Here is a 20,392-nt window from a genome sequence, read left to right as displayed (position 1 = left end):
CACAGTGGGGCAGGGTGGAGACCAGACTCTTCCTGCTTCTGAATCCCAGGCACTGCATCAGCTTGGGTGTGGCCTGTGCTCAGCAGCCTCCATGGTCCAGGATGGGACTCAGCACAGCGAGGCCTCCACTGCCGATCCCCAAAGCATGAGCCAACCGACCGGAAGCCACCTCGCACAGCGCCCAGCAGATGCAGGTGCCCAGGACATTTCTCCTTGTTGAAAGAATGAACAAACAAGCAAATAACAAATGAACAAAAGAGAGCCCTCACCCTGCACACATCCTTGGCCTGCACCCCAGTATAATAAATACCCAGAGTTTAGATGGGGATCCCAGCAGAAGACTCTGCCCGCAGGAAGTTATGTGCAAAGTGGAATGATGAGTAATTTAATTTCTAGCTTTCCCAACTAAGCAGAAATTATTAGGTGGAAGAAATAGGAATGTCTACATTAAAATAATTGGAGCTGTAAATTAAGAGACCCATCCTGACACCAAACTGGTCTATAGTCGTGAGTTTTGAAAAACAGACCCATGTAAAGCAAAATGAGTCCTCATTTCTCAGGACATCTTGATCACCATTCTGAAGGGGGAAGGCAGCCAGGGGAGAGAGGCCCCCACCTGCCTCCTCGCAGGCCTCCATGCCCTGCCAGTGCCCCCATGGCCAGCTGCAGGCCCAGAGGGGCACACCTGCAGACCTCAGGACCAGAGCGGGCCAGGAATGTTGGAGTGTGGGTGGACTGGGGGCAGGGAGGGTGAGGAAATAGAAGCCAGCTCAGGGCTAAGATTATTTTGCCATTGGTGTCCATCAGCTTTCCGTGACTGCAGCAAAATACCTGAGGCGAGCAGCCTGCAAAGAGGAAGACCCTGCTGGCTCACAGTTCGAGAGGCTCCTGTGCATGATTGGTCGGCTCTGTTGCTCTGGGCCCTGGGAGGTGCCTGTTCTGGGGGCACAGGCCGATCAGAAGCGCTCCCATCTCAGCCAGGGGCTAAAAGGAAGAAGATGAAAGGGCTGGGGCCCCACGGTCCCCTTCATGAGCCTGTCCCGAGTAACCTAAAGACCTCAGCTAAACCCCGTCGGGGACCAAGACTTCAAGACTCGAGCCTTGATGGACGGATACTCCAGATCCAGACTGTAGCACCAGTTCCACTCAGCTAGTTTTCTCTGCTTCAGTTTCAGAGCTTCTGTTTCTGTTTGTAACTTACTGTCTTTTTTTTTTTTTTTTTTTTGCAAAAGTCACTGCATGTGATTCCTTGAAAGGCCATAGCAAGTTGCCACAAACTGAGTGGCTTAAAATTTATTCTCTCACAGCTCTGGAATCTAAAAGTGCAAAATCAAGGCGTCATCAGGGTCAGACTCCCTCCAGGGCTCCTGGGAGGACCTGCCTGGCCCGCCTTCCTAGTCTGCTGGAGCCCTTGGCATGTGGCAGCGGGACTCCGTCTGTGCTCGGCCTCTTCCATGTCTCCTCCATCCTTCCAATCCCTGTCCCTTAAGCACACCGGGCATCGAGTTGAGATGCCACGGCTTCATCTCACCTTGATCACTTTTGCACAGACCCGCATCCTAAGCAAGGCCCCATTCCCAGGTTCCAGAGGATAAGACTTCAACACACCCTTGTGGTGACACAGTTCAACCCCCACAATGACACATGTGCCCAGTAGGAAACTAAAATACAGCTGTGTTCTAAGGGGAAAATAAATGTCTCTACTCACAAGCCAGACAGAGTTATGATTAACACTGTAATGTAACACCAGCAAGGGTTTATGAAACATCCACAAGGTAACAAGCATTATGTAGAGCCCTTCATGGGGTAGTTTCACTTAATCTTCAGAACATCGAATGAAGCAGATTTTATTATCATCTTACAGATGGAGAAAATGGGGCTCTGTGAGGTTACATAACTCATGCGCCATTACTCAGGTGGCTTGTTAAAGATGGAATAGTCATTCAAGTGTCTGGCTTCAAAGATGAGAGGCATCTACTCTGCAGGTTACCCTGTGAGGGATGTGGGAAGGAAAACAAGCATTCAGTCTTTTTATAACACACGTCTGCATTCGATAGATAGATGATAAACAGGCAGGTAAATAGAAGATAAATACATAGATGGATAGAGGATAGATAGATAGTAGACAGATGATAGGCGATAGATGACAGATGGGTAGAGAATAGATAGATGGTACATAGATGATAGGTAGGAGATAGATAGATACAGTGGACCCTTGACTTATGAACTTGATCAGTTCCCAGGGGCTGGTCATAACTCAAGCTGGTTGTAAGTCAATACAGCTGAGATCTGGATGTTTACCTGGGTACGTGTTATAGATAACAAGAGGTAGATGAATCTTCCCTTCACCTAATTAACCCAAGTTGTTTGTATGTCAGGCCAGTCGCAACTTGAGGGTCCACAGTGGAGATGGATGATAGGTCTATAATAGGGGTTGTTTCTTAATCAGTTTTGAATTCTTGTCCCTCTAAAGGCAAACTTTAAATCTAATTTGAATTTAATGTAAATTAATTTTAATAAAGTGATTTAATCTATTTAATTCATTTTAATTGATTAATCGGTTATTTTTATGAAAGTTAGTTTCTCTGTAATTACTAATTTTTGACAGGCAGAAGTGACTTTTTGAGGTTCTGCCACCCACTGTGGCCCTTCAGATTTCTTCTTCCCACCCAAAAAACGACCCCTACTGTAGACCTATCATCCATCTATAATCATCTGATAATCAAAGATAAGCTCTTCTCCTCAAGATCCTTGACCTAATTACATCCACGTTAGCCAATTTTCCATTGTTGTGACAAAGAACCTAAGATAATCAACTTAAAAGGAGGCGAGATTTATTTTGGCTCACAGCTTCAGAGGTTGCAGTCCAGAGCCCCTTGGCCCTGTCCCATTGGGCCTGTGGCACTGCATGACATCATGGAGGAGCATGTGGAGGAGGAGGACCTGTTCACCTCACCTCAGCCAGAAAGCAGAGAGAGACAGGAAGGGGCGGGGCCCCAGTAGCCCTTCAAGGTGACGCTGGATGCCCTCACTTCCTTCTGTTAGTTCCGCCTCCTAACGGTCCCAACCTCCCCCAGGATCCCCACAGCTGGCAAGCAAGCCTGCAGCACTTTAGAGATTTCACTCTTCCAGCCCGCTCCCGGGGAGCAGGACACAGGCACTTGGGGCAGGGGGAGGAGGCACACATCCCCCAGCAACAGCATCTCATCGGGCAAAAGGCATGAGGCTGCAGGGACTACATGGGAAGTGGGTGAGCAGCCCAGGCTGTCAGGAGAGGCAACAGAAGGTGGCAAAGCAGACTAAGGGGTGGGCTGGACCAGGTCAGCCCCTGCCTCTGTGCTCGGCCTATAGGACAATCAGGAGCTAGGGTTTAAGAACCAAATGTCTCCAAGGCCCGGGCGCTAATAATTCTTAATACCAGCAACGTGGCTTTGAGAACTTGTTTAACCTCCCTGGGTGCCACCTGGGAACTAAAGATAATAATAATAATAATACCCACCTCCCTGGGCTGCGGTAAGGATGAAGTCTCACTCATTTGACCAAGAGTTCCTGAGTGTTGCCATGTGCCGGGTGCTCCTATGGGTGCTGGGGACACAACAGTGAATGAAAGAGCAAAAATACCTGTCTTTGTGAAATGTTTGTTTGGGTGGAGGAAGACAATATAAAATAATATGAGAAGTAATTTGTATAGTTGTGGATGGGAAAGAAGAAAATTAGAGCAGGAAAGTGGACGAAAAGTGCCTACGGGAGAAAATTGTAACTGGAAGAAAGGTTGTCAAGGAAGGCCTCAGTGGCAAGGTGCTGATCTAGGAAAGATTTAAGGCAGTGGGAAAAGAAGACATCCAGATAGTTGTGGCAAGAATGCACTGGGAAGGGGGGGTCCCCTGTGCAAAGGCCCTGGGGCAGGCGTGTGTTTGATCTGTCTGAGGCCCAGCCAGGAGAAAAGGTGAAGCCAGAGCAGCGGGAGATGAGATTGACGATTTGGGACGAGAGGACCAGGAGCCCAGCAGATGTGTCTGGCTCTGTAGGCCATTTTCAGGCTCTTAGGCTTTCTCTCTGTGAGAGGTAGCAACCTTCTGTGGATTTGGGGCCGTGCATGTGGCTGCTGTGTGGGAGGCCAATGGTTCCCGCTGGAAAACCAGCTGGGATCTCTTACGATCATGCGGCAAATGGTGATGGCTGTGTGGACCAGCGTGTTAGTGGAGGAGGCATGAGAAGTGGTGAGTCTTAAATACACTGATATTTCTATGTTTTAATGACAGAATGCCTTGACAGGCTGGATATAGAGTGCAAGACAGCAAGACGAGAGTCCAGATAGCTCCCAGCGTGGGACTACTGTCAGCTGCAAAGGTGGGGGGATCAGGGCTCAGTCACAGACACAGAGATCAGGGCTCAGTCTTAGGCTGCTGGAGCTGATCCCACCACTGGGCACCCACAGCAGGGGGCTGGCACAGGTGAGAGTACAGCCCAGACCCCCCCAGGGCAAGGCGTCAGCCTCCCATGCGCAGGTACAGTTTGGGATGAGGAGTGCTGATTAGAGCCCCGTCCAGGGAAGGAGGAAGGAGAGGGGACAGAGGAAGCAGCTGAAGCTGAGCTGGGTGGAGGCCCGGGGACAGCCTCAGCCAGCCCTGCAGAGTGCACTGCTGTCAAAATGGCCAATCAGGGCTGTCACACTGTAGCCTGAGCTTTCCAGCCCCACCCGTCAGCCACCGGAAGTGGGTCCCCCCGGAAGGACAGAGGCTCGGATGGGGCAGCCTCTGCTGACAGCATGCCTCGGCCCCTGCTGCTGGGCAGCTCCCCTCCCCGGAAGGCAGATCCGGACATGCATCTCTGGATCTGCCATACCTGCTTTCCCTTAGCCACCCGTGAGCCCCCTGCCCCCGGGTGGTGTCTTCTCACATGGCAGGACTGAGGGTGTTCTCTGGGGCCTCTCTGTTAGTAGCCTTGTAAAAAAGGCTCCACCTTCATGACTTAATCACCTCCCCAAATCTCACCTCTTATTACCAATGGTCAGGATCTCAACAAACAAATGTGGGAGGCAGGGCACACAAACATTCAGCCCATAACACCGCCAGCACCACCAACATTGTCCCCAGCATGGCCATCACCAGTGCCATCTATGGAGCACTTACTGTGAGCCAGGTACGAGACCTGCATTATCTCTTTCCGCAAGAAGGTCAGGCATGAGTGGAGGAAGGCCGGGAGGGCCCACTTCCCTGGCTTCGGATGCTCTCAGAAGCCGCACCGCAAAGGCTGGCCACAAACGTCCTCGCCTCCTTCACTTCTGTCACAGCTGTAACGAGCGAACTTGTCTGGGGCTCGGGGGAGGTCAGCATCAACCTTGTTTTAATTTGTGCTTTTCCAAGTGAGATGTGATTAATGACAATGATTCATTTCATGGATGCGTCAGAAATCCGCTGCTAAAAATGGAAAAGCAGCCCATCGCGTTCATGCTGTCTGTCCATCATTTCTCTTCATCCGAGGGAAGACAAGGTTCATGCTGATACAAAATATTGGAAGGGTTTGTGTTCCTCTTCCTCCCCCAGGTTGGGGGCCACATCAGGAGCATTTAGGGGCCAAAACCAGACTCTTCAAGAGCGAAAGATGCCTTTCCCAGAGAGGCAACCTGAAGCAGGTGGACTGGCCTTCGCATCCGGGGTAAAATACCTGACACTCCCAACTTAGGGCAGCAGTGTCATTTCAGCCCATGCTGTCAGCCCAGGGTTGGTGCCCTGAGGCAGAAATGGCAGGGCAGAGGAAAAGCTGCTCACCCATGGCAACCAGAAAGCAGACAGTGAAGGAGGAGCTCAGGGACAAGGACACACCCTTCCAGGTACTCAGTGACCCACCTCCTGCAACCAGGCCCCAGGTCCTCACTGCACTCGAAGGATCCCACCGCCTTCCAGAAGCCCCACCTCTGAACACATGAGACTGTTGGCGGACATGCTCCATCCAAACCCTAGCAATGGGGTCACTGGGCGCTGAGTCCACCCACATTATCTTGAATCCCACATGCCCTCGCTGGTGTGGCCCTGGCTTGTTCTCACCCCATCTTCCATCCGTTCGCCCACATGGACATTGTGAGGCTTGGGAGCACACACAGAGCAAGTGTAGATTGCCACACACCACCACGGGAGCTGCTGATGGTGCTGGCTGCCACCCCTTCCTCACCGCATGCGCCTTAGCACAGGTGCTGACGATCAGCTGTCACCATCTTCCTGGACCTGCCATTGTGCCTGGCATCCCAGGTCTGACCTGAACCAGGGAGCCGTGTTCAGGGAAGAGACAAAATAACTTGGTCCTCTTTTTAAAAATGTTTTCCTCTCTCTTATTTATCTCTGCGTTTCTAGCGTCTACAAATGAGGACCAAGCTCCCGGAACATCCCTGGGGAGCTCACGCTTCTGGGCAGGGACTCAATAGCCAGATGACATTCGAACATAGAGCTAGGGCCCAGTAAGTTCTGGGGCTGTAAAATAAGGAGATAGAGAGGGACAGAATGGAGCAGTAAGGAAGGAGACCAGTACTGTAGCTGAACTTGTGCTTCTCTGAGCAGGGGAGCTTTGCACAAAGATCTGCAGAAAGTCAGGAACAGGGCCCTGAGATCTAAGAGATGCTCCCCTAGGAGGAGGGCCTGGCAGAGGCTGGTCCAGAACAGTGCTGCCAAGAGATGAAATGCAAGCCAGCTGTGTGGTGTTGAATTTTCTAGCAGCTGCATTAAAAAAGAAACAGGTAAAGTTGCTTTTAGCATATCCGAGACATTACCATTTCAGCACATAACCATCACAGAAAACATCTTCACTTGGCACTAGGTCCTGGTGCACTCACCGTGTCTCTCGGTGTGGAGCCCCCCATGCCAAGGGCTGCAGCGGCATGTGAGAGTCCTGGCTGCCACAGCTGACCACGAAGTTCCAGAAAGAGCAAGGAGGAGGCATGTGCAGCTGGAGCGGTGTGGACAGGGGAGAGAGAACAGGGAAACTGAGACAGAGCAGAAAGGAACCCAGCCTGGGGCCCCAGGACGTGGTAGTTCAGCTGCTGGACTCCAGGTGCAGTGGGGAACTCCAAGGGCTTGGATTTCTACTCCAAACAGTCACAGGGGCCGCTGTGTGGATCAGTGGATTGGAGCAGAAGCTCACAGGAACTCTGCAAGAGGACAGCTGTGCGGGTGGGCTCTTCCCATAGCAATCTGTCACGACCATGGTAGTCGTCATAACATAGCGGTAGGCACAAGCAGCCGGTCACGGCCCTCACCCTATGGGATCAAGAGGATCCTCATGTTTTCCACAGGAGGAAACTGGGGCTCAGAGAGTAAAATTTCCCCTGCCCTCTATCACAGGATCAGAGCTAGGACCCAGGGTACTTCCCAATGCCACCATCTCTTTCCCCTTTCTGCGAAGGCTTGAGCCTCCTGGCCGGGGCAGAGGGTCCCAGGTGAGCTCAGCCATGGCTCATGTCTGCGTCAGATCATCTTGTCCCCTGTAAGCTTTGAGATGGCCTGTTTGCTAACCAGGGGCAGATTTCTGCAGATCGGCATCACCACCCTGGGCTGTCTCATCAGTCCAGAGGTGAAAGATCTTAAGAGACCCTCAAATGCAATCACTGCCACTCACTCACTGCTGTGGGAGGCTGGAAGAAGAGCGAACTCACCCAGCCGCATGGTATCTGGGGGCGGGAGGGCTTGGGGTCTCACACGGGCTACGCGTCCGACTGTCTGTGGGACCCTTGGAAAGCCACGTGGCTCCCTCCAGCCTCCATCTCGAGGGCTCTTGCAGGACAGGGACCATCGAGCAGTGTGTGCTGCAACTGGCATATGAGGGTACTGGGCAAGTCTGTGCTTCCTTCCGCCTCCCTGCCTTTGTTAAGGTACCCTGGCATGTGTTCTGCAACAACACGAATCGCAGAGTCAGAGTTCTGGCAAGGAATGATCAATAGCCTGATTAAAATTAGTTGTTTATAAGCTCCCTGAAATAATGAGCTCGTGGTATTGTAATGCCACTGGGTGACTTCCTGGAGAAAATCCATAGCAGGCGGCCTCCACGTCCACTGCGACATTGATCAGCTTCCCCAGCCCCCACTCCCTGGCTGCCAAGAGCACCCTCTTTTAGTTGTCACACCTCCAGAATCGCTCCAGACATGACCACGTGTCCCCTGGAGGCACAGTCCCCGCCGGCTGAAGCCTGCCTTCATCACCCTGCGTTTTGGAGTAAGCACATCCCGGGTGACACCAGCCTGGCTCTGCCTCCTCTTCCGGCTGTGTGATTTGGGGCAAGCTGGTCTCACGCCTATGGGTTGTGACTCAGCAAGTCGGGAGGCGGGTGGCTGGGCTGCAGGGGTGGCTCTGGCACTAGCACCCAGCTCAGAAGAGGCAGAGAAGCCAAGGCCCTCCTAAGGCACCCGGTCTGAGACCCCGGAACGATCAGGAGACCCTCCCCATTGCTGCCTTGAGCACCTAACCCATCTGCAGAGTCCCTTTGCCTCGAGTCCACCTATCCACAAGGCCTGGGGGTTAGGACAGAGACTAGTTGGGGCGGGGGGTGTTACTCTTCTGTCACATCTTTATGCTCTAAGTGGCTGAGGAAGAAGAAAATGGCGCTATGACATGGTATTCCCACTGTCCGATGCTTCCAAATTGGACAACTTGGGGTAGTAGTGAAGTTGTGGGCTTTGTCCACTTCCAGCCCTGGGCTTGAGGGCCCGGACCCAACTTGGCAGCTGTGTGACCTTGGGCACCTTAGCTGGGCTTTCTGAGCCAGGTCCCCGCGTGTAATAGGAGGAAGAGACACAGCTTCCAGGGACTGAGTTGAAAAGGGGTGAGTTTTAAAGAAATTGCTGCAAAATGACTAATCAAGTACCAACTTGTGAAAAGCACTCCAGAACCAGCAACTGCTACAAGGGCCTCCCTAGGCTGCAGGAAAACTAGGCCTGATGGAATTGCCCGTGGCCGAGCCAAGGCCTAACGCTGGACATGTGCCCCGAAAGGTAGGTGCCGGTGGGAGCCATTTCTGCCCACAGCAGGCCTGGGGAGCCGAGAGCCAGGCAGCCTCCAGGAGAGATCTGGTTCTCAGAGAGCACGGACACAAGGTGTGGGGTATTTTCTGAGCCAGGAGCCACTGCTAATGAAAATTCTTGTCCATCAGAAAGCCTGTCTCCTCAACCAGGCTGCAAAACCTGGTCTATATAGGCAGATGCTCTCCTGGATGCTCCCAGATAAAACATAAAATCAAGCTTATTAAAACAGTCTTTAAAAGGCCCGTGTGGAGGCGCTTACCTTTTATGGAGAAAATAAGCCGCGTGTGTTAGTGTGAGGTTTTCTGAAGTCTCCGTTGGCCGTTCCCATTTTTGCTGTTATATTATTCTCGGTTGTGCCCCAATTAACTCAGTCAGGAAAGGATTTGGAACCCGCACTGGGGGCCAGATCCTGAACTCTGTACTGAGGATGCAGAAACGAAGTCAGGGATGTTTCTCTGTCCCCACTGAGCCTGAGGTAATTAGGAAGACAGCCGCTCACACTGACTGCCGTAGGTCACCCTGCGAAGGGGAAACGCACCGTGCTTCATTGTCAGGTGCGGTAAGGAGAAACCGGATGTGGACAGTTGATAGGCAAGCGCCTTAGTTTAAAAGTACTTACCAAGCCCTGTGCTGATGCAGGCCCTGAGGGTGGGCCTTAGTCACTTTCCGTGTCGCTGGGACAGAGTACCTAACACCCACAGCTTAGAGAAGGAGAGGTTTAGCTTGGCGCCCAGAGGATTCGGTCTATAGTCAGCTGGCTGCAAGGTAGGAAGGGCCTGGTGGAAGGGTGTGGCAGGGGAGTGCGGCTCACGTCAAGGTGGGCAGGAAGCCGAGCGAGAGGGCGGAGCCAGGGCACCAGATGGCTCCTCGGGCCACGCCCCCAGGGCCCTGCCGCTTCCACCCCTGCCTCCTAACAGCCCCGTGGAAGGCAACCCAGTGAGGAGCACAGCGCCGCGTGGTCTAATTACCCTCCAGAAGCCCCGCCCCCGAACACATGGGATTTAGGGGGACATTTTAGATCTGAACCATCACAAGATATACCAGTGATTGACAGAGACACTGCAGACACAGACTTGGGGAACCCTTACCTGCAAACAAATGAGTACTTTAAGATTTGTGAGAAGTACTAAGGAAGAATAAAGAGGATGAGGGGCTGGAGTGATGGAAGGAGAGGGCTGCTTTCCTGAGAAAAGGATCTGGCCTTGGAAGCACAACTCAGACACTAAGAAAGGAGCAGCCCTCTGAGAACCTAGGGGAAGAACATGCAAAGGTCCTGGGGCAGAAACTTTCTTGAAAGTTCATGGAAGGCTGGAGTGTTATTAGTGTAAGGGAAAAAAATAATTTTCTCTTCAACCTTCCTAAGTCCTTAGTTGGAACAGACCCTTGTAGCAAATGACAGTCTAATAAGAGAAAATAAAAGTTTCTTAATATGTCTATTTCATATATATCCATGGGTGACACCAAGGAATGAATGAGCAGTTCACGAAGTAGCTCTGAATTCCACCTTCAACCAAGAGCAGTCAATTTGTAGAAAAGTGACAAAGGAAAAGGATGTTAGGTCTCTAGGGCCAGCAACATGTGGCAGGAAAGATTCGTTAGAAAAGCTTGCTAGTGTCAGTTCCATGGCACCATCTCCAGGCCACTAGGGCCAAAGCTGTCCTCAATCCTTATTTCAGGGTGCATATTCTGGCCTCACATGTCAGCAAAGGAAAGGGATGCAATTAGAGAGGAAGCTGGTGGATAGACGGAGATGGGGATCCCACAGAGCCGAGGGAGGGACAGGATTTGCTTTCAGGGCTGAGGGCAACCACAGAGATTTGAAGTACAAAAGGGCTTTGATGTGCCGCACATGGGAGAGACATGGCTGTATTTTTCATTCACTCCATGAATGGGTAGTTTTTAAGCACTTGCTACACACCTAGTTCACACTAGGCCTGGCAGTAGGGTTAAAAGGATGGTTAAGATCTAACTAGAGGGGGAAATGGCCTGCTTCCTTCCTTCCTTCCTTCCTTCCTTCCTTCCTTCCTTCCTTCCTTCCTTCATTCATCAGTGTTACCGAGCTCATACACTGCCAGAGACGGTCCAGGAAGTTGGGGCGATAATATAACGAAACAGACAAAATCCTCACCCTCCAGGAGCAGAGAGTCTGTTGGAGGAGGCTTATGGCAAACACAGGAAGACATCAAGCAAGGTGGTGGCGCAAGCTCTGGGGAAAAGCCACGCAGAGTGACAGGAGGAGGCCACAGTGGAGTGGAGGTCTGGGAGGTGAGAGACTCCGCCAGGCTTGGACCGGAGCTGTGCAGCCAGGGCAAAGGCCGCTCGTACAGGTCTGGGGCTGAAGCTTCCAGGAGTCAAGCAGCAGCCTCGGCGTCTGGCGGGATTTTCCAGGAAGCGCCATCTCAGCCGGGACTTGGGAGGTGACCAAGTCTGAGATTTGGGGTCCTGGGCAAAACTGAATTCTTATTTTCAAACAAGAGCAAGTCCCCACCAACAGAGGTACACAAGGGACTTGTGGATGGGATCCCACGTAAGGATTTGGGTTGGCCCAGCGTCCAGCCCTCAGGGGACCATGCAATTCTGAGAGAGACAAATGAGGGAGGGGCTTGAAGCCAGGCTCACCTCCAGCCCTGTCCTTTTTAGATTTCCCTACTCTCAGGAGGAAGGTGAGTAGTTTCGCAGACGGTCCGGGAGCAGAGGGAGCGATGGGCTCCTGGTGGGTGGAAGAGACCATCTGCTGCAGGCAGGAGCCGAGAGAGCTGGGGCAGCTGCGGGGAGGCCTCGCTGCCTTCCTCTGTGGCCTCGGAAATGAGCTGAGCCCCCCGCTGATGGGTCCAGGTTCAGCTCCTCTGCCCTCCAGGTTCAGCCTTGTGATCTGGGAATAAATGGCTCCTCCTTGCAGAGGCCTCTTGTCACAGCTGGCCTAGGAAGACCGCACAGCTGCAGCAGCTGGTCCCGAAGAGAGCAGCGTTTGCTCTCTGACTCGGGGTTGAGGCAGCTCAGAATTAACACCTGCAGCTGTGGGCCATGAGGATTGGAGAAGGACACCCAGGAAAGAAAAAAATGAGCTCATTTCTCTGCTGGGAGAAGCTCCAAGAGAAGTCAGAAAACGCGGCAGAGCCAGGGGAGGTCACAGGGGCACGGAGTACTCTGATCACCTTGCTTCCTCCTCTGTTCCACCTGCCCTCCCCCAGCCTCCTGGGCTGATCCTCTGCTCCTGCACTCTGCGCCACCCCGGCATGGAAGGAGGGACCCTCGTCAAGTTTGAGCTGCACCAGGCATTTGGAAAGTGACCTTCGGCAACCTCATCTGTAAATTGGGGGTAATACCACCTGCTTAGAAAGACCTTAGGCACATTATAGTTAATTACTGTACTTCTCCATCTGGCAGCAAGCTGTGCTGTGGTGACAGGCGTTGTTTGGTGTATAGTGTTCACCTGGCCTGAGATGCTGCGTGGAAAGGCCAGGGAACCTGGGGCCTTGGCCCTTGAGTACCTCATCAGTGGTTTGTCACCTGCTCTCTGGACACAATTATTAATAGCACTCCCCTAGCCCTGAGTGTGGCCCAGCTTGAAAATTAAACCCTATGGTGCCCCTGCCCATCAATAAAATGCCCATGGCAATGCCACCCACAAGGACTTCCCGGAGGACCTATGAAGGGACCCTAAGGACACCCCTGCCAACATGGAAACGTCACCCTCCCTTCCTTCGGGCAGCCTCCAGGGGACGGCAGTCACAGGAACAGCAGTCCCTTAGGCAAAGAGGCAGCAGATTAAATTCTAGGCAGCCAGGCGCAGGGAAGCCCTTCAGGAGCACAGTCAAAGCCTGGAGCAGTTTGATGGAAACTTTGTGCTCGTCTGTCCGAATCCCAGCAGTGCTGAGGTCCTGAGCTCAGCCCACCGAGCTCCCAGACCAGCTCCTGACATCCTGCATCCCTGTCTCTCTCCGCCTCTTTCTGCTCGGTCCTTGTTAATTTAGTGACTCAGAACATGTGTACAAACTCATTAGCTTCTCTTTCTCCATGTTTTATAAACACGTAAATCTTTCTAAGCCATCAGGAAACAAATTGAGATCTGACCAGGAGGACAACAATCCTGCTGGCTGGCTCCAGGTGGGTCTCTGGGACTTGGGACACTCCTGATTGAAACCTGGGATCAGTTTAGTCTCTTGGCTGCCACAGCATGGATTATACACTATGTGATCCAAAGTTACAACGAATATTTAATTCCTTAAAATGCGTTTGTTACAGTAACAGACACATCGCCATTAACACTCGCCCTCAAAATGCCCCCTCACTTTGAGCACCCTCACCCCACCTTTCAGCCACTTCCTGCAGCAGCTCTGGAAGCCTCTTTCGTGAGTGTCTTTAGTTGTGCTGCACTGGCTGCCTCGGTGTCCTGAATCGATTCAGAACATTAATTTCCTGCTCATTTTGATTTGAGGGAAGAATCAGAAGTTGCATGGTGCCAGGTCTAGTGACCCAGGTGCATGAGGACACGCCGTAATAATTGACAAAAATTACTGTAAACAGTTGATCAACGTGGTGTGACCAAAAACCAGCATGTGTGTTTAAAGGACACATTGGCATTAATCTCCCTAAATTAATTGGCATTAATCTCCCTAAAAACACTCACGGTATTTATTTTGAACACACTTATCCCATCGTTCTTGGCCATGTGTCTTTTACTATAAGTTATTTGTAATTTAAACATATTTTCCAACCACTCTTGTAAATGAATAGGCATGCAGGAAAGGACACACGCATGTGGCTGGAGTCTCAGGCAGGGCAGGAGTTGGAAAAGCTAAGATGGGCTTCCCCCAAAAGGACCCGACACCCAGGTGACACAGTTTATTTGGGGGGTGGTCCCAGGAGACGCTGGGGAGTGGGCTCGGAGTCATCCCCCGTGCTCGGCAGGGAGACAGCAGGCAGGTGACCTCAGCTCGGCATCCTGAGAGGGTGTGGAGGACGGCAGAGAGCCGGGCGTCTGAGACGGAGACCAGGAGCTCACGGGTGTAAGGTGCCATCTAGCCCAGGCTGCCACTCCTTCCCAGTACGACTGCCATCCCCACCGCAGCAGCCCCTGGGACGGGAGTGCTGTCATCTCTGATCTCTGAATGAACAAGCAAACTCAGTCTGCAGCTAAACAGCCCAGGCCTGGTGGAGGATGCAGTGGCCTCAGACGCCCGGGCTGCGCGGGAGCCGGTTCCAGCTGCGTCCCGAGTCCGATCCCGTTCCCGTTCCCGGCAGCACCCCCACGAATGACTCTGTCTACCCACCCACGCTCTGCCCCTCCGATCACCCAGACAAGGAAGATAAAGTGTGGCCGTGTGACGTCACCGCCACGCTGCTGCCCTCTGCCTTTATTGAAAAACCAACTGCAGAGTGCGGTTAACCCCAGCAGCAGGACGCGTGCCTGCGGGTGGGGATGATGGACAGTAATCGTGTGTCCTTCCCTAATGAACTGCCCACACGCGTGGCCATGGGGCGGCTCCTTAGTTTTAATTGGATTTCTCGGCCCATTTCTCCTGAGACTCATCAGACGCGCCTGTCCCCCGGAGTCCCAGATGGGCTGCTCAAGCCTGTGATCTGCTGAAGAGCACAGATTAAAGAAGTTGCGCAGCCATGGTCTATGTCAGAAGACACTAATTGGCAGCCGAGAGGGAAAATCGCTTTTTGTTTCAGCGGCTTGGAGTTCAAGAAAACATTCAGCTCTTTCCCGATTGATCCTATGCAAATTCAACTTTCCAGCACAGCGTCTGTCTATAAAGGACACTGAGAGGTGTGAAGTGCTTGTTCATGAATAGTGTCCTTTCCTCCCTGGTGTTCTATTTTTTTTTTTTTTTTTTTTGGTACCGGGGATCGAACTTGGGACCTTGCGCTTGCGAGGCAGGCGGTGGAGCCACTGAGCTGCATCCCCGGCCCTCTGGCGTTCTTGACCTCTGCACCCTGGGACCGGCGGCCCATCTGTCTCCACTCTCCCTCCACTAACCCAAATTTCATCCCCGGCAGGGACAGCTTTAAATCACAGATCTGCACGCGGCCACATCAGACCACTGATTCTCCTTCCCCATTCACTCCCCTAAGCTCTAGTCTCTGCCGGCACCGCCCCAACCCACTCTGGTGTTCTTCTTACGCTGCTCCCTTGCCCTGGCTAGCCTCCGTGCCCTTGAGCACAGAATTCGTCTCCACTCTTACATCACTTCCCAATCACTCATTCATCCAGCAACATCTACCACACGGCACCAGCCAAGAGGCTGGCATGATGTGCTGTGGCCAAGGCAGCAGAGAGCAAAGGAAAGCAGATGCTGCCCCAAGGAGCACAACCGCAGAGCGGAAAAGCGAAGAAGGAGGAAGCTGACAGTGCCGTCGGTGGGCGGAAGTAAACAGGAAGTGGAGAGAGAAACGCCCCCCCCCCATGCCGCAGGAAACAGACACTGGGTCTCATTTCCCCTCCCCTCTGGGGCTGCCGGGGACAGGCCCTGTGGAAGGGGAGGCGGCAGGTCACACCAGACACCCTGTGGGCCACCTGCTGGCGGCAGCCGTGCAGCAGGAAGGGGAAAGGCTCCTTGATTATTTCTCTCCTGCTGGGAGCCACGCCCGCTGAGCAAACCGCCAGCCCTGTGTGTGGGAGTTGGTCACCGCAGCTGGGAGCAGCCTGGGCCTGACCCCTTGGACGGGCGCGCGCGCACACAGCGCCTCTCTTCTGGGTCAGAAGACCCGACCCTGGTGGGTCTCTCCCACCCAGGCACAGGAAGGAGGAGCTTGGGCACCGCCTGCAGTCTGTTTCCGGCTCCACAGACCGTCCACAACTCTGAATCCAGGGTGAAGGAGGGGTGGAGGAGACAAGCACGTGAAGCCTCTCTGAGTAAGTGTCCAGAAAAATAAAGGCCCTAAGGGAGAGGACGGAAACAAGGGCTCCTCTCGCCAGGGGCCCCTACAGGAAGAGCCTGTTTACAGCTACAGTTTTCATTTTAGTTTTCTCAGGGCCGAGTGGAACCTAAGGCCTGGTGGGTGTGCGGCAAGCACCCCGCCACTGAGCTACACCCCAGCCAAGATTTTGAAACACTGTTTCAGGATGCACCGGGCACCTCCCACCAGAGCCCGCAACTGGAGTTTTAAAGGGGAGCTATCCGAGAACTTTGAGTAAAACTGCAGCGTGCAGCCTCGATGCAGAGTTTGCCTCCCCACAAATGATCGGGGGGGAAAAATTGGGTTTGTTTTTTTAAAGCTTAGCTATTAGGACATTGAATGTTTCTAACACAAATGTTTGAGGTGACAGTCGCTGATTACGCTGATCTGGTCATGACACACTGTATGTGTGTGTTGGAATGTCACACTGTACCTCATCAATATTTTAACTGTGTGTCAATTAAAAGTTCTAATTAAATTAAAATAATACCAACAAAGGAAAAGGAAAGAAAGCAGTTGGCCAGCAGCAGCCCAACAAGATGGCAGCTGGCCACCCATAATGGATGCTTCCACCACCGTGTGCCATGTGCCTCCTGTCCCAGAAGGGGATGCCAAACCCTCAGAAGCTCCAACACCCCAGCTTGGGGACAGCACCATGGAGTGAGCTGGCATTCCGTGACCCGGGGAGAGACCGAGTGGACACTGTCCTCACAGCCACCCTCTCAGGGGTCCCAGCCTTGCTATTTTCTTTTTCTTTTTTTTTTTTTTTTAGGTACTGGGGATCGAACTCGGGTCCTTGCACTTGCGCAGCAGGCGGCAAAACCACTGAGCTAAGTCCCCGGCCCTAGCCTTGCCATTTTCTAAGACTCTGTCCTAATTTGAGATGCCACCCTGTCCCTGTCCAGCCCTTGTCCTTGTCCAGGCTCCAGAAGAGCCAGGAACTGAGCCCCTGGGCCTTGCTGCAAGGCGTCCACCAAGTTGGCTGCAGGACCAACTGGGAGCAACAAAATGGGTCCTGACAATGACCCACTCCACACTATCGACCCGAAGGCTGGCTTTATCCCATTTCCATGTGTGACTGTTGTTCTCATGCCTTCTGATAGATCCTTTGAGAGACAGAGTCCACTTTCTAGGGATAAACTGCATATCCACTCTGCTCAAAGTCAAATGTGAGCCCTGGATTCAATTAAGTAAACATGGATGTTGTGGCAACTGTCAAAGATGCTAGGTACATAGAGATGGTCCCTGCCCCCTGCCCGGGAGGACTCACAGTCCAGCAGGGTGACGGGAGGGACCATTCTGAGTCGTTATATATTTGTTGGAGTCCAAGGTTTGCAGACAGCATAGTGGGTGGTAATGGAGACAGTGCTGGAGGGACAGGCTGGACTTGGCCCTGACTCTGTGGCTCTGTGACCCTGGTTGCTTGATTGGTCCCCTTGAAGACGGGGGACAGAGAGGTATGTAATGATCACAGGAGAGCTTTATCTCTGCTGAACCCTCCATGCTTCCTGCAGAGGATTGCAATTTGGATAGAATGCAAGCGGCTCATCGTTCCTACTGTGTGGCAGCCCTCAATGGTTTTCTCCAATACCACAGCCAGGTCTGCAGGAAGCTGCGCCATAGCCTGCCCTCCTCTACCACTCCTGCTTTTCCTGTCTGCCTCCTTCAGGCGTCCAGAGAGACTGACCTCTGCTCTGGACCTTGACCCTGCCCTGCCACCCCCAGGGCCTCTGTCTTCCCATCCTCCACCCTGCATGGTGTTCCCTGGGTCTTCATGAGCCACATGTCACCACTGTCACCTCCCCAGGGAACTTCCCTCTGGCCACTGCTGAGCCGCGTCACTGCGAGCATCTGCTCCAGCACAACCATCCCTGGAGTAGCCCCCACCGCTCCATAGTCACTGGGCGCCGACAGAATGAATGCACGCAGCCTAGCAATGTCCTGCTCTGGCCTATGTTCTCCCAGTGCTCAGGACATGCATCCCAGGGAGACACACCCCTGTCGTGTCTGGGGTAAGGCCACAGTGCAGGTCTGACTGGCAGAACCTCAGAGGTTCCCAGCCAGGAGCGCATCTGGAGTCGTGTGCAGGTAGCCTGGTTGCTATGGTGATTAGGACACACAGGGCCATCTCTCGAAATGAGAATCATCCCACCCCAGTGTCAGTGATGCTGCTGAGTAACTCTGAGCTGCGAGCCACTCAGAATTGGGGGCCACCGTGCACCCAAGAGAAGTTAAGGAGAACAAAAGAGAGCCAGTGGAAATGGGCTCCTGTGCTCTCGCAAGCAAGGAGTAGCAGGCAGAGGCCCGAGCTGGGACTCTGCTCCCTGGCAGCTGGGTGACCTCGGGCAGGACAAGCTGGGCATCAGTTTTCTCAGCTAGGGATTTGACTGCCAGTGCCTGCCTGGCTCGGTTATTCTGAAGATTCAACTGGAGACACTCCTAACACAATAAGGAGATGGTCCCCGATTTCCCGTGCTTTGATGTATGTTTCGATTTTACAGTATTTGAAAATGACGTCCGTTCAGTAGAGTACTTTGACTTTTGAATTTTTGTCCCTTCCCGGGCTGGTGGGACATGGTGTCTCTGCAGATGCTTGACTCCGGGCTAAGGTGAGAGCAACCCAGTTAGGGTGGGTGAGGCTGAGCTCTGATGTTCAGTAGATTAGGAGTTTCAAATACAGTTTTGACTTACGACGCTTTCAACTTAGAATTGGTTTCATTGAGTTTCATTACAAACCCACTGTCCATCGAAGAGCGTCCGTATCCAGTTGCCCTCACACATCAGATCTGTCCACACAGCACTCGCTCTATGCGGTCGCAGCCCGACAGATTCAGAGATCCTAGAGGAGGACAAGCGTCTGCTTTGGATGGACCGGGTCACAGGGACGCTTCTGCCACATGAGCGCTTCGGGCTAAGCGAAATCGAACTCTCCCACCACTCCCGAAACACTCACACAGGCAGGCCTGGGCTTGCCGAGAGAGGACCCACAGCGGGCTCCTGGGGAAGATTCGAGGGCGCAGTGTGGGCTCAGGCTGGCTGACTCTGCCCTGCCTCCCACAGGTGGCATCCCCTTCATCCTGACTGGAGAGTTCTTCCAGCAGTCACAGCGGCCCGCTGCCTTCATCATCGCGGGCACCGTCAACTGGCTCTCTAACTTCGCCCTGGGGCTCCTCTTCCCGTTCATCCAGGTAGGACTGGTGGGGGCTCTGCCGTGGGACACCTTGGAGAGCACGGGGCAGAGGTGATCTCTCTCTCTCCCCCTCTCTCTCCCTCTCTCTCTCTCCCTCTCTCTCCCCCTCTCTCTCCCCCTCTCTCTCCCTCTCTCTCTCCCTCTCTCTCTCCCTCTCTCCCTCTCTCTCTCCCTCTCTCTCTCTCCCTCTCTCTCTCCCTCTCTCTCTCCCTCTCTCCCTCTCTCTCTCCCTCTCTCTCTCCTCATGCTGTTGTCCTAAGGAAGGAAGAAACTGCCCTAAAAACACCCCTTCTACTCGAAGGCTGTGTGCACAGAAATCCAAGTTGAATCTCAGCTACTTCCCACATGCAACTTACTTCTCGTTTTTGTAATGCGTTAGTCGGATTCCATACGGTAATTCCAACGCACACTACAGCCCCACCACACATGTGACATCCTCGTTGTCACCAGCACAGATACAGCCCATGTGCTCACGGTCAGAAGGGTGACAGCGATTGGCACGAAGGTGCCCGCATAGTTGGGAATTGGACACAAGTTCCTTGTGTGTGAGGAGTCTGTTTGCTCGCCGGCTCGTGATCTCCCATGTGCTCACCCAGCTCCTGTTGTGTGCCAGGCCCTGTGTGGGGCAGTGGGGACCACGTGCGTGCAGAGCCTGTGTTCCACGTGCTGAGCCGAGTAGGGAGCGATGGGGGTGGATGTGCCATCTGAGAGGGCGGGGTCCACACAGGAGGTGACATCAGAGCAGAGATGCCAGGGAACTGAGGGAGCAGGCCAGGCTGGGAGTGACGAAGTCCAGGCCAGAGAAACAGCAGCCAGCGTGGCTGGGACAGAAAGACGAGCCAGTGGAAAGTGAGACCCAAGAGTTATCCAGGGGTGGGGGCTTTGCCAGGCTTCTGCACCGCGGCATTCACCTCGGGAGGGTGAAGCTTCCTGTATCAGTCAGCTGCCCCATGCTGAGTGGAGCCCAGACACCCAGAAATGAAAGGAAGAGAGGTTTATTTCGGGTCACAGTTCCAGAGGGTTCAGTCCGTGGTGGGCTGGCTCCAGGGCAGAAGCAGCACGGTGGAAAGGTGTAGCACAAGAAAGCTGCTCAGGTCATGGCATCCAGGGGGCAGAGAGGGATGGGAGGAGCTGGGAACGAGAATGCCCCCTTCCAGGTCACACCCCAGTGACCACCTCCAACCCAGGCCCACCTCCTGCAGCACACTCAGCGCCCCCATGATCCAGGCACCCTCCAAATACCTGAGACTTTGGGGGATATTTTAGATCTAACACACAGTGCTTCCTTC

The 20,392-nt window shown here is 53.3% G+C and overlaps 1 protein-coding gene across 24 annotated transcripts in view; it reads left to right on the top strand.

Annotated features, from left to right (window-relative positions):
- The window catches only part of Slc2a9 (solute carrier family 2 member 9), a 205,138-nt gene that overhangs the window by 143,886 nt on the left and 40,860 nt on the right, over positions 1-20,392 (top strand). For 19 of the 24 annotated variants that reach the window (XR_015441268.1, XR_015441269.1, XM_087187348.1 and 16 more), the window contains one exon: positions 18,974-19,101. The exons of 2 other annotated variants lie outside the window; for them this stretch is intronic. Coding sequence is in view for 20 of the 22 variants with exons in the window: in XM_087187348.1 (XP_087043474.1) it covers positions 18,974-19,101 (128 nt within the window). In the remaining 2 variants the exon portion in view is untranslated. 3 more of the 24 variants (XM_087187345.1, XM_087187355.1, XM_087187343.1) reach the window with 3 other exon arrangements.

The sequence above is a fragment of the Heterocephalus glaber genome, unplaced genomic scaffold (assembly GCF_053883595.1).
Source record: "Heterocephalus glaber isolate CG9 unplaced genomic scaffold, H.glaber_assembly_v1.0 deba00001509, whole genome shotgun sequence".
In the NCBI taxonomy this organism is placed as follows: domain Eukaryota; kingdom Metazoa; phylum Chordata; class Mammalia; order Rodentia; family Bathyergidae; genus Heterocephalus; species Heterocephalus glaber.
This window is presented reverse-complemented; position numbering and strand designations above follow the sequence as displayed.